General features: G+C 46.6%; 3 protein-coding genes across 6 annotated transcripts in view; 2 read left to right on the top strand and 1 right to left on the bottom strand.

Annotated features, from left to right (window-relative positions):
* The window catches only part of IST1 (IST1 factor associated with ESCRT-III), a 413,363-nt gene that overhangs the window by 100,360 nt on the left and 286,704 nt on the right, over positions 1-26,299 (top strand). The gene's annotated exons all lie outside the window — the stretch shown is intronic.
* On the top strand, positions 1,082-16,435 carry MARVELD3 (MARVEL domain containing 3). Of its 2 annotated transcripts, none has more exons than XM_050772764.1 (3): positions 1,082-1,618; positions 4,244-4,371; positions 14,854-16,435. In XM_050772764.1, the coding sequence occupies exons 1-3, from the start codon at positions 1,152-1,154 to the stop codon at positions 15,489-15,491; spliced, it is 1,233 nt and encodes a 410-aa protein (XP_050628721.1). In that variant the 5' UTR covers positions 1,082-1,151; the 3' UTR covers positions 15,492-16,435. The 2 variants fall into 2 exon arrangements, with proteins under 2 accessions (XP_050628721.1, XP_050628722.1); XM_050772765.1 differs by lacking the exon at positions 14,854-16,435 and adding an exon at positions 8,643-9,921 and having other exon boundaries at positions 1,087-1,618.
* The window catches only part of PHLPP2 (PH domain and leucine rich repeat protein phosphatase 2), a 77,065-nt gene continuing 70,129 nt past the window's right edge, over positions 19,364-26,299 (bottom strand). For all 3 annotated transcript variants that reach the window (XM_050772656.1, XM_050772658.1, XM_050772657.1), the window contains one exon: positions 19,364-24,490. In XM_050772656.1, the coding sequence (XP_050628613.1) occupies positions 23,336-24,490 (1,155 nt within the window). In that variant the 3' untranslated portion in view covers positions 19,364-23,335. The remainder of the gene's footprint in view (positions 24,491-26,299) is intronic.

The raw sequence follows: 26,299 nt of genomic DNA, 5'->3' as shown, positions 1-26,299 counted from the left end.
AAACAGGGCTATTTGTAAGCCCAGGACTATTGTAATAGATGAACTGGCTGCAAGCCCCTTACAACATAGGTGGTATAAGGAAAACAGGAGAAGAAGGGAGAAAGAGGGACAGTGGATGGGTGGAGAGAGAGGTGGATGGTGGGTGAGTGGAGTGGATGTGTGGGTAGGTGAGTGGCTAGATGGATGGATGGGTAGATGGGTGAATGAGTGTGTGGATGGATGGATGAATGGGTGAGTGGATGAATGGTGGTTGGATGGGTGAATGGGTGGATGGATGGGTGAGTTGGTAGATGGGTGGGTGAATGGGTGGGTAGATGAATGGTGGATGGGGGTGGATGGCTGGATGAGTGAATGGGTGGGAGGATGGATGGTGGAAGGGTGGGTGAGAGTGGATGGGTGGGTGAGTGGGTGAATGGGTGAGTGAGTGGGTGGATGGATGGGCAGGTGAGTGGGTGGGTGGGTGGATGGGTGGGTGAGTGGGTGGATGGGTGGATGAATGGATGGATGGAGGGTGGGTGGGTGGGTGGATGGATAGGTGGATGGATGGGTGGATGGTTGGATGGGTGGATGAGTAGGTGGATAGGTGGATAGATGGGTGGATGGATGGGTGGATGCTTGGATGGGTGGGTGAGTGGGTGGGTGGATGGATGGATGGATGGTGGATGGGTGGGTGAGTGGGTGGATGGGTGGGTGAGTGGATGAGCGGGTAGTGGGTGAATGAATGGTAGTGGGTGAATGAATGGCTGGCTGGCTGAGTGAGTGAGAGGATGGGTACGTTCTGGGAAGGTAAATCCAAGTTACTGTGTAAGTTGAGCCAGGGGAGGTGGCCACAGTTGGCTCCCCTAGGCCGTCCACCTTGTGGGGTCACCAAAGGGTTACTTCGGGACAAAAAGCCGCGGCTGTGGGTCGCCCCGCCCGGGTTTCCAGCAGCAGCACCCCAGCCCCCACCCAGCACACAGGCACCCCTCCTGCCCTGGCCCCAGCCGCGCTCAGGGCGCCCCCTGACCGCGCCCGTGCTCAGGTGCGCTCCCGGACTAGCGCGCACGCGCACAGGTGAGTGCCCGCCCCGCCCCCTGGTTTGGCCACCTGCCCAGGAAACTTGTTGGTTGTTGCCCTCGGGTCGCTCCGGGGCGGGAACACGGAACCCGGCCATGGAAGATCCGTCGGGGGCTCGCGAGCCCCGGGCCCGGCCGAGAGAGCGGGACCCGGGACGGCGCCACCACCCGGACCGAGACCGCGCCCACCATCGACAGCGGGACCGACCCGGGGACACGCGCAGGGAGCAAAGCAGCGACGGGAACCGGCGAAGGGACCGGGACCGGGACCGGGAGAGAGACCAGGAGAGGGACCAGGAGAGGGACCGGAACCGGGATCGGGACCGGGAGAGGGAGAGGAAGAGAGACCCGGACCGAGGCCCCCGCAGGGACAGACACAGGGACGCGGGCCCTCGCGCAGGTGAACACGGAGTTTGGGAAAAGCCGCGCCAAAGCCGGACGCGGGACGGAGCCCGGGGACCGACCTGGGACTCAGCCGCGCCTCCTGGGCCCGCGCCCTGGGAAGCCCCGGAGCCGCCGCAGACGCAGAGGAAGGGGGGTCCCGGGTACCGCGGACCCGAAAGGTGAGAGGGGCCGGGGCGCTGCGACCTCCGCGCCGGGGACACCTGCGGCCCAGGCCGGCCACAAGGCCCTGGCGTCCCCGGGTTCTCGTTCTAGGAGCTCGTTTAAAGGAACAAATGCCGTTTCTCCCTTCTGCGCTCTCAGAGGCGACCTGGCAGGGAAGGAAAACTTTAGGGTTCCCCTTTCTTGTGGCCTGAACCCAATTAATAAAGCAAACCGCCCCCCCACCCCCGCCCCGTGTGAGCAGTGGCCGGACTGGAGGGCCTGGAGAAGAGAAAGAGAGGCCCGGGACCGGAGAGGGAGGGGTGGGAGGAGACCAGGCGGGTGGGGTTCACCCCAGGCTCCTCCCCGGCCCGCCCCGCATGGTCACAGGACTGCGCCTTGGGGTTCAGACCCTTGTCCCGTGTTCCAGAGCCAGCCCTTCCCGACTCCAAAGTCCCCTTACCTGTGACCGGGCCGCCCACTTGGGAAGCCCAATGAAGAGTTAATAGTTTAATATGTTACCCCTCCCAGGAACATGGGCCTTCAAAAACAGGTGGGCCGGCGCGGTGGCTCACGCCTGTAATCCCAACACTTTGGGAGGCCGAGGCGGGCGGATCACCTGAGGCCAGGAGTTCGAGACCAGCCTGGCCAACATGGTGAAACCCCGTCTTGACCAAAAATACAAAAACTTAGCCGGGCCTAGTGGCGGCTGCCTGTAGTCCCAGCTACTTGGGAGGCTGAGGCGGGAGAATCGCGTGAACCCAGGAGGCGGAGGTTGCAGTGAGCCAAGATCCTACCACTGCACTACAGCATGGGCGACAAAGCGAGAGTCCGTCTCAAAAAAAAAAAAAAAAAAAAAGACAGGCGGGAGACGCTACATTTTTAACCAAAGAATTAAGTCTACGTAAAATTCCCCCACTGAAGGGTACAGGTTTGTTTTCCCTTTTGCCAGTGAGGTCTCTCTAGGCAGCGTCATTCGAATCCCACGGCTGCTTGAGACCCCACCCTCCTAATAAAAAAATTTTGTACAGAATTCTGCCTCGCACAGAATTCCCGTAAGCCCCTTGTAAGGAGAAAGGTTCAGGGTGTACTGGAAGACTCTGTGAGCTAGGGGAAGGTGGGGGTGGAAGGGAAGACCAGAGGGGACCTGGGCCCCACACCCGCTCCTAGGGACCTGGTGTTTTTTTCCATCCATTGAATATGCAGATAATGTGCCCCCCACGGTGAACCGTGAGCAGACACGATATCGCCACTGCTGGCTCCAACAGGAGACAGGTTGGGGTGACGACTGCTTCTGGTTTTCTGATTTTTGACACCCGGCCTCTTCTCTGGGGAGGAGTCAGGCTCCCCTCTCCTGAGGACTTGGAGGCTGAGCCCAGTCTCTCTCCCTGCTATGTCCACACAGCGAGAGAGCTCCTATCCTGAGTTTATGTTACATTATCTAAAACCAACTAGCATGACAAAGGGTGCGCCCAGATACAGTCAAAGCTGCGCCCAGGGAAACGGCTGTTGTTTCCCTGACTAAAGCCCATTGCACTGCAACTGCAGGACCTGGGAGAATTCAGAGCTGCATTTTTAGGTTTCTTTAAAAACCAGTGTGCGAGGCGGACGTGGTGGCTCAAGGCTGTAATTCCAGCACTTTGGGAGGCCGAGGCGGGTCGATCATTGAAGGTAAGGAGTTCGAGCGAGACCAGCCTGGCCAACATTGCGAAACCCCATCTCTACTAAACATACAAAAAAATTAGCCGAGAGCAGTGGAACATGCCTGTAATCCCAGCTACTCGGGAGGCGGAGGTGAGAGGACTGCTTGAACTCGGGAGGTGGAGGTTGTAGTGAGCTGAGATTGCTACACTGCACTCCAGCCTGGGTGACAGAGTGAGACTCCATCTCAAAAAAAAAAAAGAAAAAAAGCAAGACTGGGGAGAAAGAGGAAAGGTGTCCCAAGCAGAATAGCTTCTGTAGTACCCCACAGGCATGGGAAAGCGGTCATCTTTTGAGGGGAAGAGGATAGTTCACTATAGCTGGGTCTGTGAGCCCAAGGTTGTTCGTGTAGAGAGATGAACAGGGGCCTCCTGTGCATGCTAAAAGTTTTTAAAATTTCAAACCTAAGAGAGACATGATGTTCTAGAAAGACTGTGGGAGCCCAGCAAGTAGAATGCAGCCCCCTGTTGAATCTCAGACAAAGCCTAGGATGTGCTGCATAAAGCGAGGAGAGAAGGGACAGAAAATGCTAGGGTTGGCAGGGGAAGAAATAATGTGATGGGCATCGGAGTCATGTGAATGCAAACTGCTTTTGAAGAGTCCTGGTGCATGCTGAACTGAGAACTGGCACTCACAGGAAGGCAGCTCCCAGCTACCTGATTAGACAGCTCCCAGGGGCAGACAAACCATCAAAGATAGTGCTAAGGGGTACGGATCACAGCATCTGTCACGTGGTTAGTTAGCAGAGTTGGGCCAAGTATTCGGATGTCCTGTGGGGCCACTAAACCAGAGAATTCTCTGGAGTTTAAAATACTGGGACAAATTCTATTTCTGTTCTGCATAGTCTTTAATGTTTGGGCCCAGCACAAGGAGTCAAGGGTTCTAATCCTGAACACTATTGAATGGGAGACTTCCTAATGGCCGCGTATGCTTTTTGGTTATAGTGAACCCCCTTCCGGGAGATATCTACCCTCGACCCCCAGGCCTGGACGAGAGGAGGTGGAATATTACCAGTCAGAGGCAGAAGGACTCCTGGAATGCCATAAATGCAAATACTTGTGCACTGGGAGAGGTGAGCTGTTTTGCAGGCTGTTCAATCATTTACTGTCACTGGTGGTTCTGGAAGGGATGGTCTGAGCTGGTGAAGCAAAAATTTAAGCACATTCCCTTGTGGGTTCCTAGCATCTTCATTTCTGTACTTGTGAGGTTCTTGTTTTCTTTAAAAAAAAAAAAAAAAAAAAAAAAAAGTAGAACGTCTCAAAAGTGCTGCTAGATTTCCTGTGTTTCTCCTTAAACGTGCCCTGGGTTTGCAGAGGCAAGCAGCCATGTTTGCAGCTTTCAGGCTCCAGGTGGAAGTGCAGAGGCCTGTAGGTGGAACCGGCTATGAGCTGCCAGCTGTCAGAGGAGGTATATTCTGGCGAGGCGGCTGAATTAACAGAGAGGGAAAATCACCTGGCGTGGGCAGCCAAGTTGCAGCACCTGTTCTCCTTGAAGATCTGACTCCCAACACTTGATCAGTGGCTTTTTAACTTTATTGACAGGCCAGGCACGGTGGCTTATGCCTGTAATCCCAGCACTTTGGAAGGCCCAGGAAGGAAGATCTCTTGAGCCCACAAGTTTGAGACCAACCTGGGCAACATAGCAATACCCCATCTCTAGTTTAAGAAAAAAAAAAGGAAAAAAGGCTGGCGTAGTGGCTCACGCCTGTAATCCCAACACTCTGGGAGGTCAAAGTGGGTGGATCACTTGAGGTCAGGGCTTCGAGACCAGCCGGGCTAACGTGGTGAGGAGGAGAATTGCTTGAACCTGGGAGGAGGAGGTTGCAGTGAGCAGAAATCATGTCACTGCACTCCAGCCTGGGTGACAGAGTGAGACTCCATCTCAAAAAAATTAATTTAAAAATTAAAATATATATATATGTGTGTATATATATATACACACATAATATATTTACAAGGTTGTTAAATATATATTTTTTTACATTAAGACTGAGTTCACACACACACAGAAACAAAAATGTTGTGAAACCATACTGACCCTATTATCTACCAAGTACTCTGATATTTTCTATCCCATTCATTAAAAACAAAATCGTTTTTTAAAAACCATACTTATTTAGGACCCACAGTCTGAAAAACACTTCCATCCTATCATATATCCACCCCAAATGTGGCGTCCCCAGGTTCTCCATTCTAGCGGTCTTGGCCTTGCCAGCAATGAAGAAAATCTGGTTTGTCTGGGTGAGAGCTTACAGTTCACGTGATTTGGTGAGAAATGTTTCTAGGTTTACTATGACTAAGGGAGAAAACGTTCCAGCCCAAGGGAGAGAACTCATGGAGCTCATACCTGACAATGTAATCTCAGGGTGATTGCAAAGATGCATATGATTATAGGATTATAGGAACTTTGAGGAAAGGGCGATGCACGTACAAGGATCATTACTCTAGTTGCAGATATTGGCACAACCTCATGGCCTGTAATTCTGTCAACAGCTCCTAAGCTTCAGAGAAGTACAGTAAGATATCCAGAGGACTGTGTTCTTATTAAGAGCAAACAACAAAAATTATGAATATACGAATAAAGTTCAGGAAAAAATATATTCACAGTGATTTTTTTAATTGGTTGTTATTATAGGCAATTGTTACATTGCATGTTTTCTTAAGTCCACATTTTCTTTTTTTGTTGTTATAAGTAAGTATAACTATCTTTTTTTTTTTTTTTTTTGAGACAGAGTATAGCTCTGTAGCCCAGGCTGGAGTACAGTGGCATGATCTCGGCTCACTGCAACCTCTGCCTTCCAGGTCCCAGTTCAAGCAATTCTCCTGCCTCAGCCTCCCAAGTAGCTAGAAGGTAGCATGTGCCACCATGCCCAGCTAAATGTTGTATTTTTAGTAGAGAAGGGGTTTCACCATGTTGGCCAGGCCAGTCTTGAACTCCTGACCTCGTGATCCGCCCACCTCGGCCTCCCAAACTGTTAGGATTACAGGCATGAGCCACCGCGCCTGGCTGTATAACTTTCATAAATAAAATGATGACAGAATATAAAAAAAGAAAACAATAATGTTGTTTGCATTCTGGGGGAAAATTCTACAGTATAAAGATCACACTTGAGAGAGCATCATCATTTCAATGAGACAATGTGTAGCTTGGTTTCATGAATAGACCAACTGGAACCAGGCATAAAATCTGGTTATCAAACATCAGGGGGATGTTGACAGGCCGGTGTTGGCAGCATGTACAATTTCCAGCTCAGAAGCACCCAGCTTATATGTTGAGCAAAAGAAGCCACACACACAAAAGCACATAACTGTATGATTCCATGTATATGATATTCTAGAAAAGGCAGAACTAGATTCTAACGAGAGACGGCAGATCAGTGGTTTGCTGACAAGGAAAGTAAGGGATTGACTACAAAGCATCACTAGGGAAATTTCTGGGCTAATGAGAATGTTCTGTGTCTTGATTATGGTTACGTAGTACATACATTTGTCAAAACTCATCAAGCTGTATGCTTAATGTAGATCGCTTTGTTGCATATAAGTTATATTTCACTAAGGTTGATTTTAAGGAAAGCAGCCAGTTTTCATTTTCCAAGATAAAGAAGCCAAGGGCCCAGGAAAAATCCAGCTCTGGGAAAATATCACAGCCCAGATACACTCTTTAGGGAACTAAATAAAACAGCATTAAACTTTAAGACATACTTATGAGTTAAAGTCTAAGAACAGTAAAACAAAAATTTTTTTTAATTCAGTAAGCACTAAGGGTTTAATTAACTTAATTTTTTCTGTTTCTTTTTTTTGAGACAGAGTCTCACTCTGTCACCCAGGCTGGAATACAGTGGTGCAATCTCAGCTCACTGCAACCTCCGCCTCCTGGGTTCAAGAGATTCTTCCGCCTCAGCCTCCTGAGTAGCTGAGATTACAGGCATGCACCACCATACCTGGCTAATTTTTGTATTTTTGGTAGAGACACGGTTTCACCATGTTGGCCAGGCTGGTCTCGAACTCCTGACCTCAGGTGATCTGCCTGCCTCTGCCTCCCAAAGTGTTGGGATTACAGGCGTGAGCCATCGCGCCTGGCCAATTTTTCTTATTTCTAATACATGAACCACAGTTTACATTTTGATATATAACTTCCATGCTTTTTTTCTGAATTATTATATTTTTTAAGCTCTGTGATTTTCTTCAGACTTGGAGAACTTTCCCCTTACAAATTGTATTCACCACAAACATATATAAAGAGGAGATAATGACCAGCACAGTGGCTCACACCTGTAATCCCAGTACTTTGGGAGGCCAAGGCAGGAGGATCGCCTGAAGCCAGGAATTCAAGACCAGCCTAGGCAACACACCAAGACCTATGCCACGAAAAAATACAAAAATCAGGCCCAGCAGCATGCACTTGTAGTCCTAGCTATGTGGGAGGCTGAGGCAGGACGATTGCTTGAGTCTAGGAGGTCAAGGCTGTAGTGAGCCGTGATCGTGCCACTGTACTCCAGCCTAGGCGACAGAGTGAGACCTTGTCTCAAAAAAAAAAGAGATAACTTGTTTAGTTTTTGTGTTGTTGTTTGTTTTTGTTTTTTGAGACAGAGTGTTGCCCAGGCTAGTGTGCAGTGGCACGATCTCAGCTCACTATAACCTCCACCTCCCAGGTTCAGGCGATTCTCCTACCTCAGCCTCCCAAGTAGCTGGGACTACAGGTGCTTACCACCACGCCTGGCTAATGTTTGTATTTTTTAGTAAAGATGGGGTGTCACCATGTTGGCCAGGCTGGTCTCAAACTCCTGACCTCAAATGATCCACCTGCCTTGGCCTCCCAAAGTGCTGGGATTATAGGCGTGAGCCACCGCACCCAGTCTTTTTTTTAAATAAGAGATGGGGTATCACTATGTTGCCCAGGTTGGTCTCAAACTCCTGGGCTCAAGCAATCCTCCCACCTTGGCTTCCCAATGTGCTGGGATTATAGGCGTGAGCCACCACGCCCGGCCTCGTTTCATCTTTCTGGTGGTGCGAGGTGGCATGTTCTTGCCCTTCCATCCAGGATGGCTTTGTTTCTGCTCACTGGCCTGATCTCTCCCACCATCCTCCTGTCCCTCTCTCAGGGCAGACTGCTTTGCTCTTTTGAGAGTCACCCCTCTGAGTCCATAGTATTTCTGGCACCATTTCTGGAGACCACAGTTCCCTGCTACCCTCTAGTTTTAATCGTGCTGCTTTGGCCTCGGGCCTTCCTCAGGGGCAGAAGCCTACAGGGGTCTGAGCCCTGTGCGGAAGGTGGGCCTCAGGTGGAAGAGTCTCCTGGTGCCAAACAGCATCACTCAAAAATGGTAACACCCTTTTTTTGCAGCCTGCTGCCAAATGCTGGAGGTTCTCCTGAACTTGCTGATCCTGGCCTGCAGCTCTGTGTCTTACAGTTCCACAGGGGGCTACACGGGCATCACCAGCTTAGGGGGCATTTACTACTACCAGTTCGGAGGGGCTTACAGTGGCTTTGATGGTGCTGACGGGGAGAAAGCCCAGCAGCTGGATGTCCAGTTCTACCAGCTAAAGCTGCCCACGGTCACTGCGGCAATGGCCTGCAGTGGAGCCCTCATGGCCCTCTGCTGCCTCTTCATTGCTATGGGTGTCCTGAGAGTCCCGTGGCATTGTCCGCTGTTGCTGGTGACTGAAGGCTTATTGGACGTGCTTATCTCAGGAGGGTACATCCCGGCCTTGTACTTCTACTTCCACTACCTCTCTGCTGCCTACGCCTCTCCTGTGTGTGAAGAGAGGCAGGCACTGTACCAAAGCAAAGGCTACGGAGGTTTCAGCTGCAGTTTCCACGGGGCAGATGTAGGAGCTGGAATCTTTGCTGCCCTGGGCATTGTGGTCTTTGCCCTGGGGGCTGTCCTGGCCATAAAGGGTTACCGAAAAGTCAGGAAGCTAAAAGAGAAGCCAGCAGAAATGTTTGAGTTGTAAGGGTTTCTAAAACACTCTGCCAGATGTGGTGGTGGAAGTTAGTCTGAGCCACTGTCTTTCCCAAGAATCCCTCGTTGTGGAACTTTCCAATGCCGGAAAAGCAGCGAGCCAGCGTTGGTGTGGTGGGCGGAGCTTCCAGTCGCATGGAGCGGTGTTCATGGATGCAACAGACCCTGGCTTCTGAGTCCTCTGTGAGTGAGGGAACAACCAAAATTATTTTTCAAAAAGCAAAAAATTGGCCGGCCTCAGTGGCTCACATCTGTAATCCCAGGACTTTGGGAGGCTGAGGTGGGTGGAGATCACTTGAGGTCAGGAGTTCGAGACCAGCTTGACCAACATGGTGAGACCCCGCCTCTACTAAAATAGAAAACAAATTAGTGAGGCGTGGTGGTGGGCGCCTGTAATCCCAGCTACTTGGGAGGCTGAGGCAGGAGAATCGCTTGAATCTGGGAGGCGGAGCTTGCAGTGAGCCGAGATCGCACCACTGCACTCCAGCCTGGGCAACAGAGCGAGACTCCGTCTCAAAAAAAAAAAAAAAAAAAAAAGCAAACACCTGGAGCCCAAGAGCCACACGGAAAAGGCACGTGCTACAACAGAGTGCACGTGCACTCTTCATTCAGCAAAAGGAGGTCACCAAGAGAGTTTGATGAACCTTATCTTCAAAGTTCCCAGGCGGCCGGGCGCGGTGGCTCAAGCCTGTAATCCCAGCACTTTGGGAGGCCGAGGCGGGTGGATCACGAGGTCAGGAGATCGAGACTATCCTGGCTAACATGGTGAAACCCCGTCTCTACTAAAAATACAAAAAACTAGCCGGGCGTGGTGGCGGGCGCCTGTAGTCTCAGCTACTTGGGAGGCTGAGGCGGGAGAATGGCGTGAACCCGGGAGGCGGAGCTTGCAGTGAGCTGAGATCACGCCACTGCACTCCAGCCTGGGAGACACAGCGAGACTCCGTCTCAAAAAAAAAAAAAAAAAAAAACAAAACAAAACAAAAAAAAAAAAAAACAAAGTTCCCAGGCACAGTGGCTCATACCTGTAATCCCAGAGCTTTCGGAGCCTGAGGTAGGAGGATTGCTTGAACTCAGGAGTTCAAGTTTGCAGTGCACTATGATTGTGCCACTACACTCTAGCCTGAGCAACAGACCAAGACCTTATTGCCAAAATACCAGGGAAAAAAAAAAAAGTCCATGGAGAGCTACATAGACATGAGACCACACTTCAGCCTGAATTTTTCTAAACACAGCTGTCTCAAGCAGATGAGCCCACACGTTTTTGCACACTGAACTCTCCAGTCCTTCCACTTCCTTAATTCTGCAAATGGAGGGGGTGGGGACTCTTGGGAAACTACTCATGTAAAATTTAAGTTGGAGGTAGGCGTGGGCTGAGGAAAGAGGAATCAGATTAATTCTCTGGGTTGCAAAGAGGCTATTCTGCAAGCCCCTCACAGTGGCCCTGAAAGCTCAATAAGTGTTTTGTACCTCTTGTAAATGTGCCATTGTGTGAAGCATTAAACCCAACATCTAGAATTCAGGATCCATCCAGAATAAAAGAATGTAAAACCTTTCCCAACAGAAGAGTGTTACTTTTGGCCAACTTCATGGGTTCTTATTGCACATTAAATTATGACTTATGGAACATCACAATCTATTCTCAGTCCAGTGAATAAGTTCTTTGCTTTATGTGAATCCAATAAAAAATCCAAAGAATTTTAATTTGGAGTTGATGTCCTCTTTACAATACATTTATCATATTCTCTTAAACACAGACCATTTGTCACATTTAAAAGGTGAGTTCCGTTTGGGTTTAGAAAAGGAAATATATATATATATATATATGCTTGTATATGATTGGAAAATTTCTTCAAGAATAACATCAGAAAGTATTAACAGTTTTGCTTTTGAAGAGAAGGAGACTTCATTTATGCATGGCTTGACTGCACATGTATTAATTTTAGAAAAATAAAAAGTAAAAAAGTTGATTTGCTCTCAGTTTTTTTCAGGACCACATTTAAAGTTCAAAGGCAGGTATAGGTATACAGTTAAGCAGATTATTAAATGATCAGCCACAAAAACAGCCTCACCCAGAAAGCCTTTTCTTATTTTTTTTGATTTCTTAATTTTAAGACAGGATCTGGCTCTGTCAACCAGGCTGGAGTGCAGTGGCGCGATCTCGGCTTACTGCAACCTCTGCCTCCTGGGCTTAAACTATCCTCCCACCTTAGCTTCCAAGTCGCTGGAACTACAGGCCCATGACACTGCCTGGCTAATTTGTTTATTTTTAGAAGAGATGGGGTTTCACCATGTTGCCCAGGCTCATCTCGAACTCCTGGGCTCAAGTGATCCACCCACCTCAGCCTCCCAAAGTGCCGGGATTATAGGCGTGAGCCACCATGCCAGACCCAGAAAGACGTTATTTACAACAAAGATCTCATGTTATTTCAGGATCTCTGCTTCCCTCTACCAAACCCTCTGCTGTCTTTCCGGAGACTTGTCCCAGCCCACCATAAACTACTGCTAGCTCTGCTCACCACCCTTTTCCCCTTCCCCTGCCCTGTGTGTCTTTCTGCACTAATAGCATGCTTGGAAATACTTTAGCCTGCTTGATATTGATAGCTAAGCCAGGCCAACCCTGACTGGAACCTGGGATAATATTCCCTGGCCATATTCCTTCAACAGTCCCAACACAAATAATGGCAGAAGACCATTATTCCTGTCAATGGGTGCAGTCAATGGATGGTTGGCAAGATCTAGATTTATTCCCTTGTAGCCTAAGAGATAGATGCTGCCTGGGTTGCGAGTCCGTCCCAGAGGAAAACGTCCCACTCTTCTGCATTTTTAGTAGAGTATTTCTGTTTCCCTTCAGGGGGTGAAATGTTAACGTCCATGCAGAAGGAAAACCAGGGGAGAGAAAGGTGTTGGGTCCACTAACCCCCATGAATTAGAATGATGTCTGGGTCAAGTCACTTGCTCTGCTGTAGGGAGAGTGTATGAAAACCAGTAGCTTACCGTGCCTGAGTGATGAGTGGACAGTTTTAGTCTGATGTTATTTTCAGTTTTAAATTAGAGGAATGTAGCTTCTCAACTATCAGAGCCCTCAACTGCTATGTCCCTGTGGACCGCTAGGAATTCGTGTGGGCCCAGCAGGAGATAGGATTAGCAAGCTGAGTAGCTGTTGCCTAAGTACTTTAGTCTTTCACTGCTGTGATTATAAACATCATGGTACCCCCTAGTGTGTTAAGGGTTGTCCTGATTTCTGGGAAGCCACACTCTTCTTACATTTATCCCATTCTTTCTTATGTTTCTCACCAATCCCCTTCCATTTTGGAAACATTGCTGAGTAGCGTCACCATCCATTTGTATAATATTTTATTTTTAGAGTATTTTCACATACTTGCTTTTTTTGTTAACTTCCCACACAACACCGACATATCACACAGTTGCTTTCATTTGAGCCTCCCCACATCCCTGTGGGTGAAGATTGGCAGGCTTAGCTTCATTTGTCAGATTGTCTGAGGCTTAGAAGGACTGAATGGCTTGGCCAAGATGACAAGGCAGTAAAAAGTGGGGACTTGGACCTGGTGGTCCTGCTCTCGGTTCATTTGTTTTTCTCTTCATGCTCATCCCTGAACGCCAAGGGAACGGCAGGAGACCCTCTCCCAGAAGGACACCTAAGAAGGGTTTGAGGTCTCTGTCAGTAACAAATAAAAGCTCACCTCGGACAAGAGGATCTTCAGTCTGTTGGCCTGTTGGCTTCCTCTGCCTCGTGCCATTTGTGGGTTCCTTTCAGTCCAAGTATCTGTCAGTAAGGTCCTCATTGAATAGATGAATCCATCCATACAACGAAGTCGAAGGCCACTTAACAAAATGTAGCTCCTCTTGTAGGAACTGATCTGAAAACATCTGGAAGATATAGGAAATGAAAAAATCAAGATGCAGAACAGTGTACGTGGTACACTTACTTTTGTGCAAAAATGCAGGGAAGGGAATGAAATGCAGATTTAAACATGCTTTTTATTTGCATAAAGGAACACTGGACAATTATATTAGAAACCAATGAAAGCAGTTGGCAATAGACAAGAGACTGGGTATGAGTGAAATTTCTCAGTTTATACCTTATGTCATTTCAATTTTTTAGAAACTTTTAATTTGGAAATATAGATTTGCAAGAAGTCACAAAAACAGTGCAGAGTACTCCTGTGTACCCTTAACTCACTTTTCTCTAATGATAATATGTTGCATAACTAGTACAACATCAAGATCAGGAAAGTAGCAATCTACAGAGCTCATTTAGATTTCCCCCTTTTATCTGCACACATTTGTATGTCTTCCTAGTTCTAAGCAGTTTTATCTCATGTGCAGATTTCTGTGAGCGGCATCACGACGACATCCAGAACTGTTCCCTCACCCTGGACATCCCTGTGCTAACTCTTCATAGTCACTCCCATCTTCTTCCTCCCTCCCCCATCCCTACTCATTCCTATCCCCTGTTGATCACCAATCTGGGCTTCTTTATAATTTTGTCCTTTTGAGACTGTTACATACACAAAATCACATGGTATGTAACTTTGAGCAGAATCTCGTTCTTGTCGTCCCAGGCTGGAGTGCAATGGCACGATCTTGGCTCACCGCAACCTCCCCCTCCCGGGTTCAGGTGATTCTCCTGCCTCAGCCTCCCGGGTGGGTGGGATTACAGGCACCTGCCACCACACCCAGCTAATTTTTGTATGTTTAGTAGAGATGGGGTTTCACCATGTTGGCATGGCTGGTCTCCAAATCCTGACCTCAAGTGATCCGCCTGCCTTGGCCTCCCAAAGTGCTGGGATTACAGGCGTGAGTCACGGCACCCAGCCTAGGAGTTCATTCCTTTTTATCGCTGAGTAGGGTAGCCCATGGTATGGGTGTACCCGTTTGTGTAACCAGTCACCCACTGAAGGGCATTGGGGTTGTTTCCAATATTTAGCTATTATAAATAAAGCTACAATGAATATTTATGTCCATGTCTTTGTGTGGACATAAGTTTTCGTTTCTTTAGTATAAACGCAGGGTCACATGGTAAGTTTTTAAAGAAACTTCATTTTTTAAGAAACTGCTCCCAATTTTTTCAGAGTGGTACTTCGATTTTTCAAACATAGATTAAAAACAAAACAAAAAAACGAAAAGCAAATTAAATGTACTGACGTTGAGGCTGGGTGAGGTGGTTTACGCCTATAATCCCAGGACTTTGGAAGGCCAAGGCAGGCGGATCACTTGAGCTCAGGAGTTCAAGACCAGCCTGGCCAACATGGTGAAACCCTGTCTCTACTAAAAATACAAAAATTGGCCGGGCATGGTGGCATGTGCCTGTAGTTCCAGCTACTCAGGGGGCTGAGGCAGGAGAATTGCTTGAAGCCAGGAGGTGAAGGTTGCAGTGAGCCGAGATCACACCATTGCACTCCAGCCTGGGTGACAGGGTAACACCCTGTCTCAAAAAAAAAAAAAAAAAAAAAAAAAAAAAAGTTGACGTTGAATCAACCACGTCCTTAAAATCAGGTGGCCTGTGGTATGTCTCTGGCTTGGCCAGGCTGCGTAATGTCAGTGTTAAAGCCCGAATCTCTCTTCTCCTAGGTGTGGTGCAGATAGTGGAGGTGGTCTTGAATGGGATGGTTCTCATATGCATCGTGGCCTCCTACTTTGTCCTTGCCGGATTCAGTGCCAGCTTTTCCAGTGGCGGTGGCTTTGGGAACAACTACTACTCACCGTTCGAGGGCACTGAGCTAGAGCAGGTTCGGCAGCTGGACCAGCAGTACACGATCCTCCGGTCGCCCCTGATATATGGTGGCGTGGCTGTTTCTCTGGGGTTGGGGGTCCTCACCATGGGCGTCTTACTCCAAGGAGCCAAGAGTCTAACAATGTTGTCAGGGAAGTGGCTCCTCACGGAGGCCGCCTTCAGCCTCCTAGCGGCCGTGGGCTACTGCACAGGCATTGGTGTTTACCTCCACGTGGCTCTGCAGATCAATAGCACCGACACTTGCAAAACAAGAGAGAGGCTCTATGCCCGCAGGGGTCTCACCTGGATGAACTGCCAGCTGGCAGGCACCGACGGAGCAGCAGCCACCTTTGCTTGTCTTCTGGTGATCATGTACGGCGCCAGCGTGGTGCTGGCCCTGCGTAGCTACCGAGAACAGAAGCGCTACAAAAGCAGCCGAGAACAGCCCGGAAGTTACAGTGAGGCACCGGAATACCTGTGGTCTGGAACAGTTTGAGATCTTCCAGGACCTAAGTGTGAACCCACATTGTTTCTCTTAAAAAGACAGGTCTTTTAAAACCCCACATTAGACAACTATGGTTTTCACACACTTGACTTTACAAATGCTCTCTTTGGACTGCGGCAAAGTAAAAGAATTGAGGCTGGGCGCGGTGGCTCACGCCTGTAATCCCAGCACTTTGGGAGGCTGCGGTGGGCGGATCACTTGAGGTCAGCAGATTGAGTCCAGCCTGGCCCACATAGCGAACCCCTGTCTCCACTAAAAATACAAAAAATTGCTGGGCGTGGTGGTTCACGCCTGTAATCCCAGCACTTTAGGAGGCCAAAGCAGGTGGATCACCTGAAGTTAGGAGTTTGAAACCAGCCTGGCAAACATGGTGAAACCCCATCTCTACTAAAAATACAAAAATTAGCTGGGCATGGTGGTGGATGCCTGTAATCCCAGCTACTCTGGAGGCTGAGGCAGGAGAATCTCTTAAACCCGGGAGGCAGAGGTTGCAGTGAGCCAAGACCATTGCAATCCAGCCTGGGCAGCAAGAGCGAGACTCTGTCTCAAAAAAAAAAAAAAAAAATCAGCTGGGCTTGATGGCGAACACCTGTAATCCCAGCTACTCAGGAGGCTAAGCCACAAGAATCACTTGAACCTGGGAGGCAGAGGTTGCAGTGAGCAAACTCTACTCCACGTCACTGCACTCCAGCCTGGGCAACAGAGCGAGGCTCTTTCTCAAAAACAACGATGATGACAACAAAGAAGATAGGACAGTTGATTTTATTAGACCATGAAGGCATACTAGAGGCTTTTTCATTTCTGCATTTCCTGACAGTGCTCCATAGAGTAGGCCTTCAAAGGTAGCTAGTAATCTTATTACCCTGGACTGCTCTCATAATCTCACAGATCACTAACACTGAATCTTAAAAATAAAGTTCTTTTAGTAATTTTAATCTTGCGTGTTTTATACCTATTCTTATACTTTACAGCTAGTCCCAAATATATTAGTTCAAATCACATGCAACTAGAAATATACATTCTCGTTATGTTCTTTTTTCTAATTGTCCTCTTGCTCTTTACTAGTGAATTCTTATGGAACCTGTTCAGGACAAAGGATTGAAGCTAAGCCTCCTACCTAAGCGGAAAAGATCTAGATTGTACTTTTATAAAAATAAAGCTTGGAAAATAATCAACTGGATATCTACATTGCTAGGTTAAAAGTTGCGGTGCCTTGGCCGGGCACGGTGGCTCACGCCTGTAATCTCAGCACTTTGGGAGGCCAAGGCAGGTGGATCATGAGGTCAAGAGTTCAAGACCAACCTGGCCAAAATGGTGAAACCCTGTCTCTACAAATAATACAAAAAAATTAGCCAGCCTGGTGGCAGGCACCTGTAATCCCAGCTACTCGGGAGGCTGAGGCAGAGAATTGCTTGAACCTGGGAGGCAGTGGTTGCAGTGGGCCGAGATCGCGCCACTGCACTCCAGCCTGGGTGACAGAGTGAGACTCTGTCTCAAAAAAAAATAAAAAAATAAAAACACAGAAAAGTGTCTCCACTCCATCACCCTTAGCCCAAGACAGTGGCTAAGTCCCACACAATTTTCACTGAGTGGTAGAGGAGAAGTATAACTGCAGCCAGAATCAAGCGACCCACTCTCCACCTACCCTCCAGAGAAATACCACCAAGCCCAGCCACTAGTCTCACCTAGCATGTATTCCCTGAAATACGTCCTTGTTAGATCCTCGCCCACGTCTGGGTCCTGTGCTTGATAAAATGGAGACTTTGGCCTATTTGACCCCAACCTTGTGCCCAGGTCCAACTCCAGTACTGCTCCAGAAGGCAGCTCCTCTCAAGGGAATGGAGCCATCACTGTAACAACAACACTCCCACTTCTTACGGCTTTACAACGTTCACCATGCTTTAGCAAACCTTCTCTTACTACTGCTTGTCAGTCAGGCCAAGGTGTACTGTTCACACTTTACAGATGAGGAGACAAGGTTCAAGGTTAGGTGGTATGTACAGTATCATGATAAACAAGCCCTTTGATAAAAGATATTAACATTTAATGAGAAAAACAGCCTTAGAGAGGTTAAGTAACTGCCTGAAGTCACAAAACTTTTAAGTAGCAGAGGCAAAACTCAGGCCCACTGAATCACACACTGGAAGGTGTTCTGAGTGACTGACATACTCTTGTGGCCTTTGGTGTACGAGGGAATTTATATCGCATGACATTGATTCATTTCTGCCATGCTGGCTGAGGGAGGTGTGTGTCTGGTGGAACTGAGGTATAAAAGCATGTTGAAGGTGCTCAATAAATGGTTGTTGAACCAAGTGTTTAAAATGTTCCTTCTGGCCAGGTGTGGTGGCTCACACCTGTAATCCCAGCACTTTGGGAGGCCGAGGCGGGTGGATCACCTGAGGTCAGAGACCAGTCTGGCCAACATGGTGAAACCCCGTCTCTACTAAAAATACAAAAATTAGCCAGGTGTGGTGGTGCATGCCTGTAATCCCACCTACTTGGGAGACTGAGGCAGGAGAATCGCTTGAACCTAGGAGGCAGAGGTTGCAGTGAGCTGGAATCACGCCATTGCACTCCAGCCTGGACGACAGAGCGAGATTCCGACTCAAAAAAAATAAACGGTCGGGCGCGGTAGCTCATGCCTGTAATCTCAGCACTTTGGGAGGCCGAGGAGGGCAGATTGCCTGAGCTCAGGAGTTCGAGACCCACCTGGGTAACACATTGAAACCCTGTCTCTACTAAAACTACAAAAAATTAGCCAGGCATGGCAGTGCTAGTCCCAGCTACTTGGGAGGCTGAGGCAGAATAGCTTGAACTTGGGAGGCAGAGGTTGCACTGAGCCAAGATCACGCCACTGCACTTCCAGCCTGGGTGACAGAGCAAGATTCTGTCTCAAAAAATAAATAAAGTTCCTTCTGGTAGATGAAGAGGAAACCTATAAATGACTTTATCTTGACTTTTATTTAAAATGAGAGGTAGCAGGCAGTGTGCAGTGGCTCATGCCTGTAATCCCAGCACCTTGGGAAGCCAAGGCAGGCAGATCTCTTGAGCCCAGAGGTTCGAGAGCAGCCTGGGCAACATGGCAAAACCATGTCTCTACAAAAATTACAAACGAGCTGTGTGTGATGGTGCTTGCCTATGGCCCTGGCTACTCACGAGGCTAAGGTGGGAGGATCGCATTAGCATGGGAGGTAGAGGTTGCAATGAGCCAAGATCACACCACTGCACTCCAGCCTGGGCAACAGAGCAAGACCCTGACTCAACCTATCAATCAATCAGTTGAGAGGTAGCTACTCTTGCTTCAAAGTCCAGAGATTATGGGAGACACCCACGGGAGTCGGGGTAAGCGAGCAACAGTTTAGAGGCTTAACTGGATTCTAAGTAGCTCATGAGCCAAGACTCTGAAGTTCCTTCTTACACCAAAGCTGTCATTAAAAACATGATGACCGGCTTTTCCACGATGTCACCAGCTGTCATTTAGATGGAGCTGTGGATTGTTTACAATTGAGTTTCTGGTAGTCAGCTAATAACCTGCATGTCAATAAGGACAGTGTTTCCTGATTTTTTTCCTTTTTCCTGGCTCTGTGATTTCTGTAAGCACGTAAACCAAGGCAAAACATAGTGTTTCATGAAGTAAAAATCTGTATTGCCATTTCAGCTTAAAAGCTGATCAAAAATATTTATTCTTGCCTTAACTCATAGCTTTGCAGTGTCATGGAATGTGGTTTAATGTGCTTGTTCTCACTTATCTTGCCCAGGAAAATCCTGCAGGTGCTTTTGGTTAAGAACCCAATTCTACAAACAAGTTAGGAGAGAAAATTATAGCTTCATGCTAAAATACTTATGAAATAACAAGCACTCCATTTTAAAACAAAGCCATGAAAAAGAGATTCCACTTTATTTTATTTATTATTGTTATTGTTATTTTTACAAACAATAGATTTGCTGCAACATGCTCTGGCTCATATTATTGAATTAAAAAATTTAACACATTTCAAAAATATCAAAAATACACTATAATGAGTCTTAGGACTACAATACAACAGTGATTGCACAAAACCATAAGATATGAGCCCACTGTCTGGATGACATCCATTGGCAACAGTGAGAGAAAACCCTATAGCATCTGGGAGAAGTGCATGAAATTTAGAATACAAGGAGCTTATGTGTGACTGACTGATCACCAAATGAGGGAAACAGAGCAGGATTGACTGTAGCTGCTTTTTCTCAATCTAGGAAGTGCTTACCCAACTATGGGGCAAAAGTCACTAACTGGAGAGAAAGATTAACTTGCCTTCATGATTGGGAGTCTGAAAGCCTCCACCCAGAAGGAAGTAAAAAGTGACACAAGACAGTTCTATAGTGACGCTGAAGACATCACTGAATGGCTTGGAGACTAATTTAATAATTGGTACATTTATCGATAACAGCCAGCTGCTCCCTTATGGAGGTCTCTTCATTAATAATTATTGGATAGACAGAGAAGGTGAGCCTGTGGTTTCCAAGTACCAGCTTTCACTAAAGGTCTAAATGGGAAGAAGAGCATCATTTGATATTCAGTAGATCTGCCACACCCAACTGGCTCCATCTCCTGGAAAGAAGCACTCACTACAAGCACCTGTAATAGCACCCAGCAATGACCACACTGCTCCTGCTGGCTCTTCCGTACACCAGTAAATGAACTCACCAATGTATTGCACACATACACTTCACAGTAGTACAATAAAGCCCTGTATCAGGAGTGGTAATTCAATGACTTGACTTTATAGTGCACTGTAGCTTTACGTCATACCCACATTCAAATTTTCAAATATCCTTCCAATCCATTTGAATAAAAATATACGGTGGCTGCCAAGACACATGTATTTTTCTTTTTTCCATGGACTCCTAAACTGCTCCCATAATCAGCAGTGTTCTTCTCTCAGAAATTATCTTAAGCTTCTCTATTCAATGGGAGGTACACACAGAGACCTGAGAACATGCAGAGGCCAGAATCTCTATGCTTGAGATCAACTGTACTCTGCCCACCTGGGGAACACATCCTCTGGGTAAAGTACTCGGAAGTAGATTACATTCACCTGAAAGCAGATACTGGCTTTCACCGACAGCCTGTTTAGAAAACACAGTGTCTGTAAATTACCTCAGAGGTCAAAGAGTTTTGTATTATATTTTTCATAATGGGCTATGGCCTTTTTACCCTCTGTTTTAATACAGAGCAACTACAAAAGGACATGAATTAAAGGAGACTGCAAAAAAGAATAATCAGTTTTGGTACTGCCTATAATAAAGATTTTCAATACAACCTAATGGTTCCTGAAAATAATTCTAGCACACAGAACAACATTTGGAATTACAGAGTTCTGCTGACTAAAAAGTAAATACATTTACTTTTGGTAAGGTGATTTCAGAACTGGGATTTGAGGGGGTTCCAGTAAGTAGGGTGGGAAACGAATAGCAGACAAGAAAGGGGTTCACCATAAATAATAATTTTTATGAGACTATACTATTAAAGTGGTGTATTCCCAAAATAACTTTAATTTTTGGACATCACTATTCTACAGCCTGAAGGTTCTGCCGTCTGAGTAAGATGTTTTACATCATTCATCACTATCATCCTGGGTTATTTCATTTTCATTTTTCTTCATTAAAAAAAAAAATTCCCATATAAAAATAAGGTGGCAAAACACTCTTGTTCCCATCTTTCTAACAGCACCTAAACTCTGCGTGAACCACTATGTTCCCTACTTCAAATCGAAGACCTGAGTTCTAAAATTTTTCAATAGCTGACCAGTAGTTTGACAATTTGGGGAATCAAGTTCAGATTCTCGAGGGGTTGAACATTGGACATCTGTTAGAGTGTACCAAATCCCCCAAGAGTGTACCCCAATGACACGTGCATATGGGCACGGGGCCTCTGAGAAGATGAAGACACACAATTATTATGGACAGGTCATCTGGTTTTTGACTATTGCTTTGAACAAAAACTTCCCAAAAATACACACGAAAATATATTTATATTTAACCCTCTCTTTAATGTATTGTTTCTGATGAAACAAATAAAAAATGGCTCTACTCTATTTTTAATTGTAGAAGTGTTCCAAAACTTCAAAGCACATTCCCCATTGGGTAAAATCAAGCAATGCCAACATTTTGTGGGAATAGGAATTTTCCTAGGCAAATCTTCAAGTGGAAAAAGTGACAGAAATATGAAGAAACTGCATTTTGCTAGGGTTATGTGGAATGTGCAAAAAATACAGGTTTTCTGTAAGCTTAAGAATTTCTCAATGAAGTGTCTTTCTTATGTTAGTATTGAGCCCAGTATTCTAAAACCACATAGAGTATGCAGTTTTCAGAAGAGTACACTGTTCAACATTCAAGAGGCAAGCCCTCAACTCATTTCCAATATTCTAGAGAACCATCCCTCTCCTCCAGCATAGGAGAAGGAACAAGTCTAACCTGAGCGCTCCATTCATCTGTTCTCATTGGCCTCAGTCCACTTCAGAGTCATCTGCCATAACTTAAGGTCACATGGATGCAAGCAGGGTCAGCCTTGACCCTCCCCCTTAGGAAGCTGCCTGCCAATTCCTCCACGTGCCAAGGAAAGAGGCCAATCTCTCAATTTCCTTGGGAAATACCTAGCAGGTATCATATGTGTCAAGGGGTAATTCTCTTTTTCTGATCTAGGGAGAAGTAGTCTTGGTCCTCACTCCTTCCCCATTTTCATCCCCAAAAGAAGATCCTATTACCCCAAGTTTTTCAGGAGCTTTCACAGTCTGACATCCAACAGTTAAATCAACTTCACAGGGTCCTTCCTATACCCTTGGATAAGGCTCCAACACCCAATTCTCTCTCTGCCTATGGATGAAGGTGCCGGGCTGCCTCTAAGAAGATTGGCTCGAGTGCAGATTCAAAAATAAAAAGTTCACAGTCAATGAAAAGTGCTCTTATTACATTACATACATAAATTATGTTTGATTGGTTCTACATTTCCAACAGACATCATTTTGATAGGCTGTATTCTCGTAGAGAAGAATGAAAAGCCATGTGACTAGTCACATCACACCCCATTAGTCTGAGATAAGGTGATTTCTCTATCACAGAGATCCATCAGCAGCAATTAGTAAAGAGAATCGATCTTCACTTTTTTCCTCCACATAAATAGTCCCTTTCCTGCCCAGGCAGGCAAATTCTCAAAATGATCCTAGGAGAGAAAGGGTTAATGGCAGGTGGTAGGACTGACACAGAACAGCTGCTTTCTTCCCAGTACCCCTGGGAATTCCAATGCAGGTTAAATATCAAACTTAACACTGATGGTGGCTACTAGTTTATCCAGAGCCAGCCACTGATGGCTCTCACTCTTTTTGGCTCCGAGTTCAACCCCACACAGCTATGGTTTAGAAATGTAGAGGCAGGGCTGGGTGCGGTGGCTCGTGCCTGTAATCCCAGCACTTTGGGAGGCCAAGGAGGGTGGATCACCTGAGGTCAGGAGTTCAACACCAGCCTGGCCAACATGGTGAAACCCCATCTCTAAAAAAATACAAAAAAAAAAAAAAAAAAAAAAATTAGCTGGGCATGATGGCAGGTGCCTGTAATCCCAGCTACTCGGGAGGCTGAGACAGGAGAATGGCTTGAACCCAGGGGCGGAGGTCACAGTGACCCTAGATTGCACTATTGCACTCCAGCCTGAGCAACCAAGCGAGACTCCATCTCAAAAAAAAAAAAAAAAAAAAAAAAAAACCAAAACCAACAAAAAGAAATGTAGAGGCAGAATGCCTCTGGCAGGTTCCTACCCCAACCCTGCACAGCCTCCTCCCACACGGTGCCCAGTGGGGTGGTCACAGTGCTGTGTCAAACTCCTCCGGAGGCTCGGTCCGATCCTCTTCGTGGGGCTCAGGCTCGAGCCGGCTGTCCTGGTGCTGCTTCATTTGTTCCTTCACTTCTTCTTCCAGGTCACGAGGTACAACAAACTGATCCTCTGGTTCCATCTGAGTGGGGGCAGCAAAATAGCCAGTTTTCCTCTTGGGCACTTCTGTGGCCACTTCAATGAGGTTGAGGCTGTCCTCTAGGGGCACAATAGAGCCATTGGAGAGTTTCTTCCCATAGAGGCAGGAGGTGGAGGGAGACTTCTGTAACTCCATCCTGTCCTTGCTCATTGGCAGGACTATGCCACTATTCACACTGTTCTGTCTTCGGATCCCAAAACACAACCCTCTAGCATGTTCCTCAGAACACGGGGTAGGAGAACTCTCTCTGAGAGGGGGTGAGTTCTCCAGATCCCTCCCCCTGCAGCAGTGGATGTCTACTTCTACCTCTACCTTGCTGCCGTTGGTTATGACCCCCTCAACGGGCTGGTCATCATCACTGTCCAGGCCGTTGTCAGACTGGTTACTGGAGAAGGTAGCACAAGAAGGCTGGCGCTGAAACAGCCCAGAGGTGGGTGTTGGGTGGAGGCTGCAGCGCCGCTCTGGCCTCGGAAGCAAGGCAGTGTCCAGGCCCCCAGCATTATGCTCATCAGAAGCAGTGGACCCCACTTCACTGCTCACCTCTGAGGTGGACATCTCACTGCTGAACTCAGAGGCAATCCCACTGCTAGAGGATGGAGTGGCTGGCTTAGGGGCATCCTTGATACTGGTGGTTGAAGCAAATCCCACAGGACCTGGGAGGGTGAGCCCATTCATTTCACAAGTGCAGCCTTCCTCACCAATATTCAAATAAACCACCATCGCCCCTACGTTGTCCTGACAGCCATAGCTCTGTGCTAACGTGCACAGCTTCTTAGCAGCTGCTAATGGGTCTTGTACATGACGTACAGCATTGACAGCTTCTGTGTAGGACAAGTGTTCCCACAATGCTTTGTTTCCCAGAATCAGCAACTCATCTTGAATGGTCAGTGGAGTGGAAGATATGTGGGGCTTGGGGAGGATCCAAGGGTAGAGGTATGTACAGCCCAGCATCCGGGTACAGCAGGTTACCCCATTCACTTTGTTGTCCTAGAGAAGAGCAGGACACAAATTCTGAGAAACAAGCAACAATGATAGGCAACTTGATATCTTTCTAGATCACAGTGCTTAGGGATCTACAATAAAACTGTGTATGATTTTTCCTATGGATTAGTGTAATTTTAAGTGGATGCACAGAAATAAATGTAGAGAAGTCTTAAAAGACAAAATACTATATGGTTATTATAGAGTCAAGTAAAAATAGGTAACTAAAAGGCACCACCATCCCAAAAGACGTTTGCTTTAACATGAAAAACAGGCCTCAGTATGTCTATAAATAGAGAAACATGATAGAAAAACAACAAGCAGAACTATCATTAATTCTCTGTCACTAGTACTCTCAGAGAGGATGAAACAGAAAGGTCACTAAAAGTGATTTTTCACTTAAAGGGATATTAGCTGGGACTGAAAAGATACCAATGGTAAAGACAATCTTGGTAGTTAAGGCATCGAATAATCTCTAAGGTTATTCAGCCTAAAAAGGGAGAGTCTGAGACGTGCAGCATCACTGACCTACGCTCTGGGGACTGCACCAAGAATAAACAGCTGATCAAATCAAAATCTCTGTAATTCCAAACTTAGAGGAAACAGAGCAACCCTGCTTGCAGGCTGGGAATGCTCACAAGTCAGACACTTTGTAGTATTGATTTCAAGAAAAGAAAAAAATACAAAACAAAACTCTAAAGTCATCAATAAATTAATTTCATAGTTGCAGTTACCCTCTGGGAGAAGACCTGACCTTATCTGTCAGAATTTGTCATAAACTCTAAACTGTACTTTCTTCATCTGAAAAATGAAAATGGGAGTTTAACAACCACCCACTGAATCAGAAACTCTGGGGCTAGGGCCCACCAATTCATGGGAGTTACTGTTAAGATTAAGTAAAATAATAAAGGTATGGTGCTTGGCAAATAATGGACAAACAATAAATGTTTGTGGTTAAAATAACATTCATAAAAATACTTCCTACTTGTGTACAATCCCCTAAGAAAAATCTAAACATTGGCCAGGTGCGGTGGCTCATGCTTGTAATCCCAGCACTTTGGGAGGCTGAGGTGGGCAGATCATCTGAGATGGGAGTTCAAGACCAGACTGACCAACATGGAGAAACCCTGTCTCTACTAAAAACACAAAATTAGCCAGGCGTAGTGGCGCATAGGCGCCTACAGTCCCAGCTACTCGGGAGGCCGAGGCAGGAGACTCACTTGAACCCGGGAGGCAGAGATTGCGGTGAGCCAAGATAATGCCATTGCACTCCAGCCTAAGCAACAAGAATGAAACTCTGCCTCAAAAAAAAAAAAAAAAAAAAAAAAAAAAAAAGAATAAACATTATCCAAATTCTATAAAAAGACAAGTCAAACAAAAAGTTATCTGAAGCCAGGCGCAGTGGCATGTGCCTATAGTCCCAGCTACTCAGGAAGCTAAAGCAGAAAGATCACTTAATCCAGGAGTTCAAGTACAAACTGGGTAAAACAGCAAGACTTTGTCTCTAAAAATAATGAAAAAGTTAAAATACTATCTTTTATCTTTCATTTGTTTTGACTGAGCTTCCCAAAACTAATGTCTCATATTTCCAGAATCCTAATAGTATCAATCACTTAATAATGATGGTTTTTGATTTTAGTTTCCTTAGATGAACTTTAATACAGAATTCTGACAGAATAGTCCAGAAATGGACCCACACAAATACAGTCAACTGATCTCTGAAAAAAGAGCAAAGGTCATACAAATAGTCTTTTGACTATTTGTCGTTTCAACAAATGGTGCTGGAACAAGTGGACACCTACATGCAAAACACCA

Source organism: Macaca thibetana, chromosome 20 (genome assembly GCF_024542745.1).
Source record: "Macaca thibetana thibetana isolate TM-01 chromosome 20, ASM2454274v1, whole genome shotgun sequence".
Lineage (NCBI taxonomy): Eukaryota > Metazoa > Chordata > Mammalia > Primates > Cercopithecidae > Macaca > Macaca thibetana.
The sequence above is the reverse complement of the archived record's forward strand: the minus strand, read 5'-3'. Positions and strand labels throughout refer to the sequence as shown.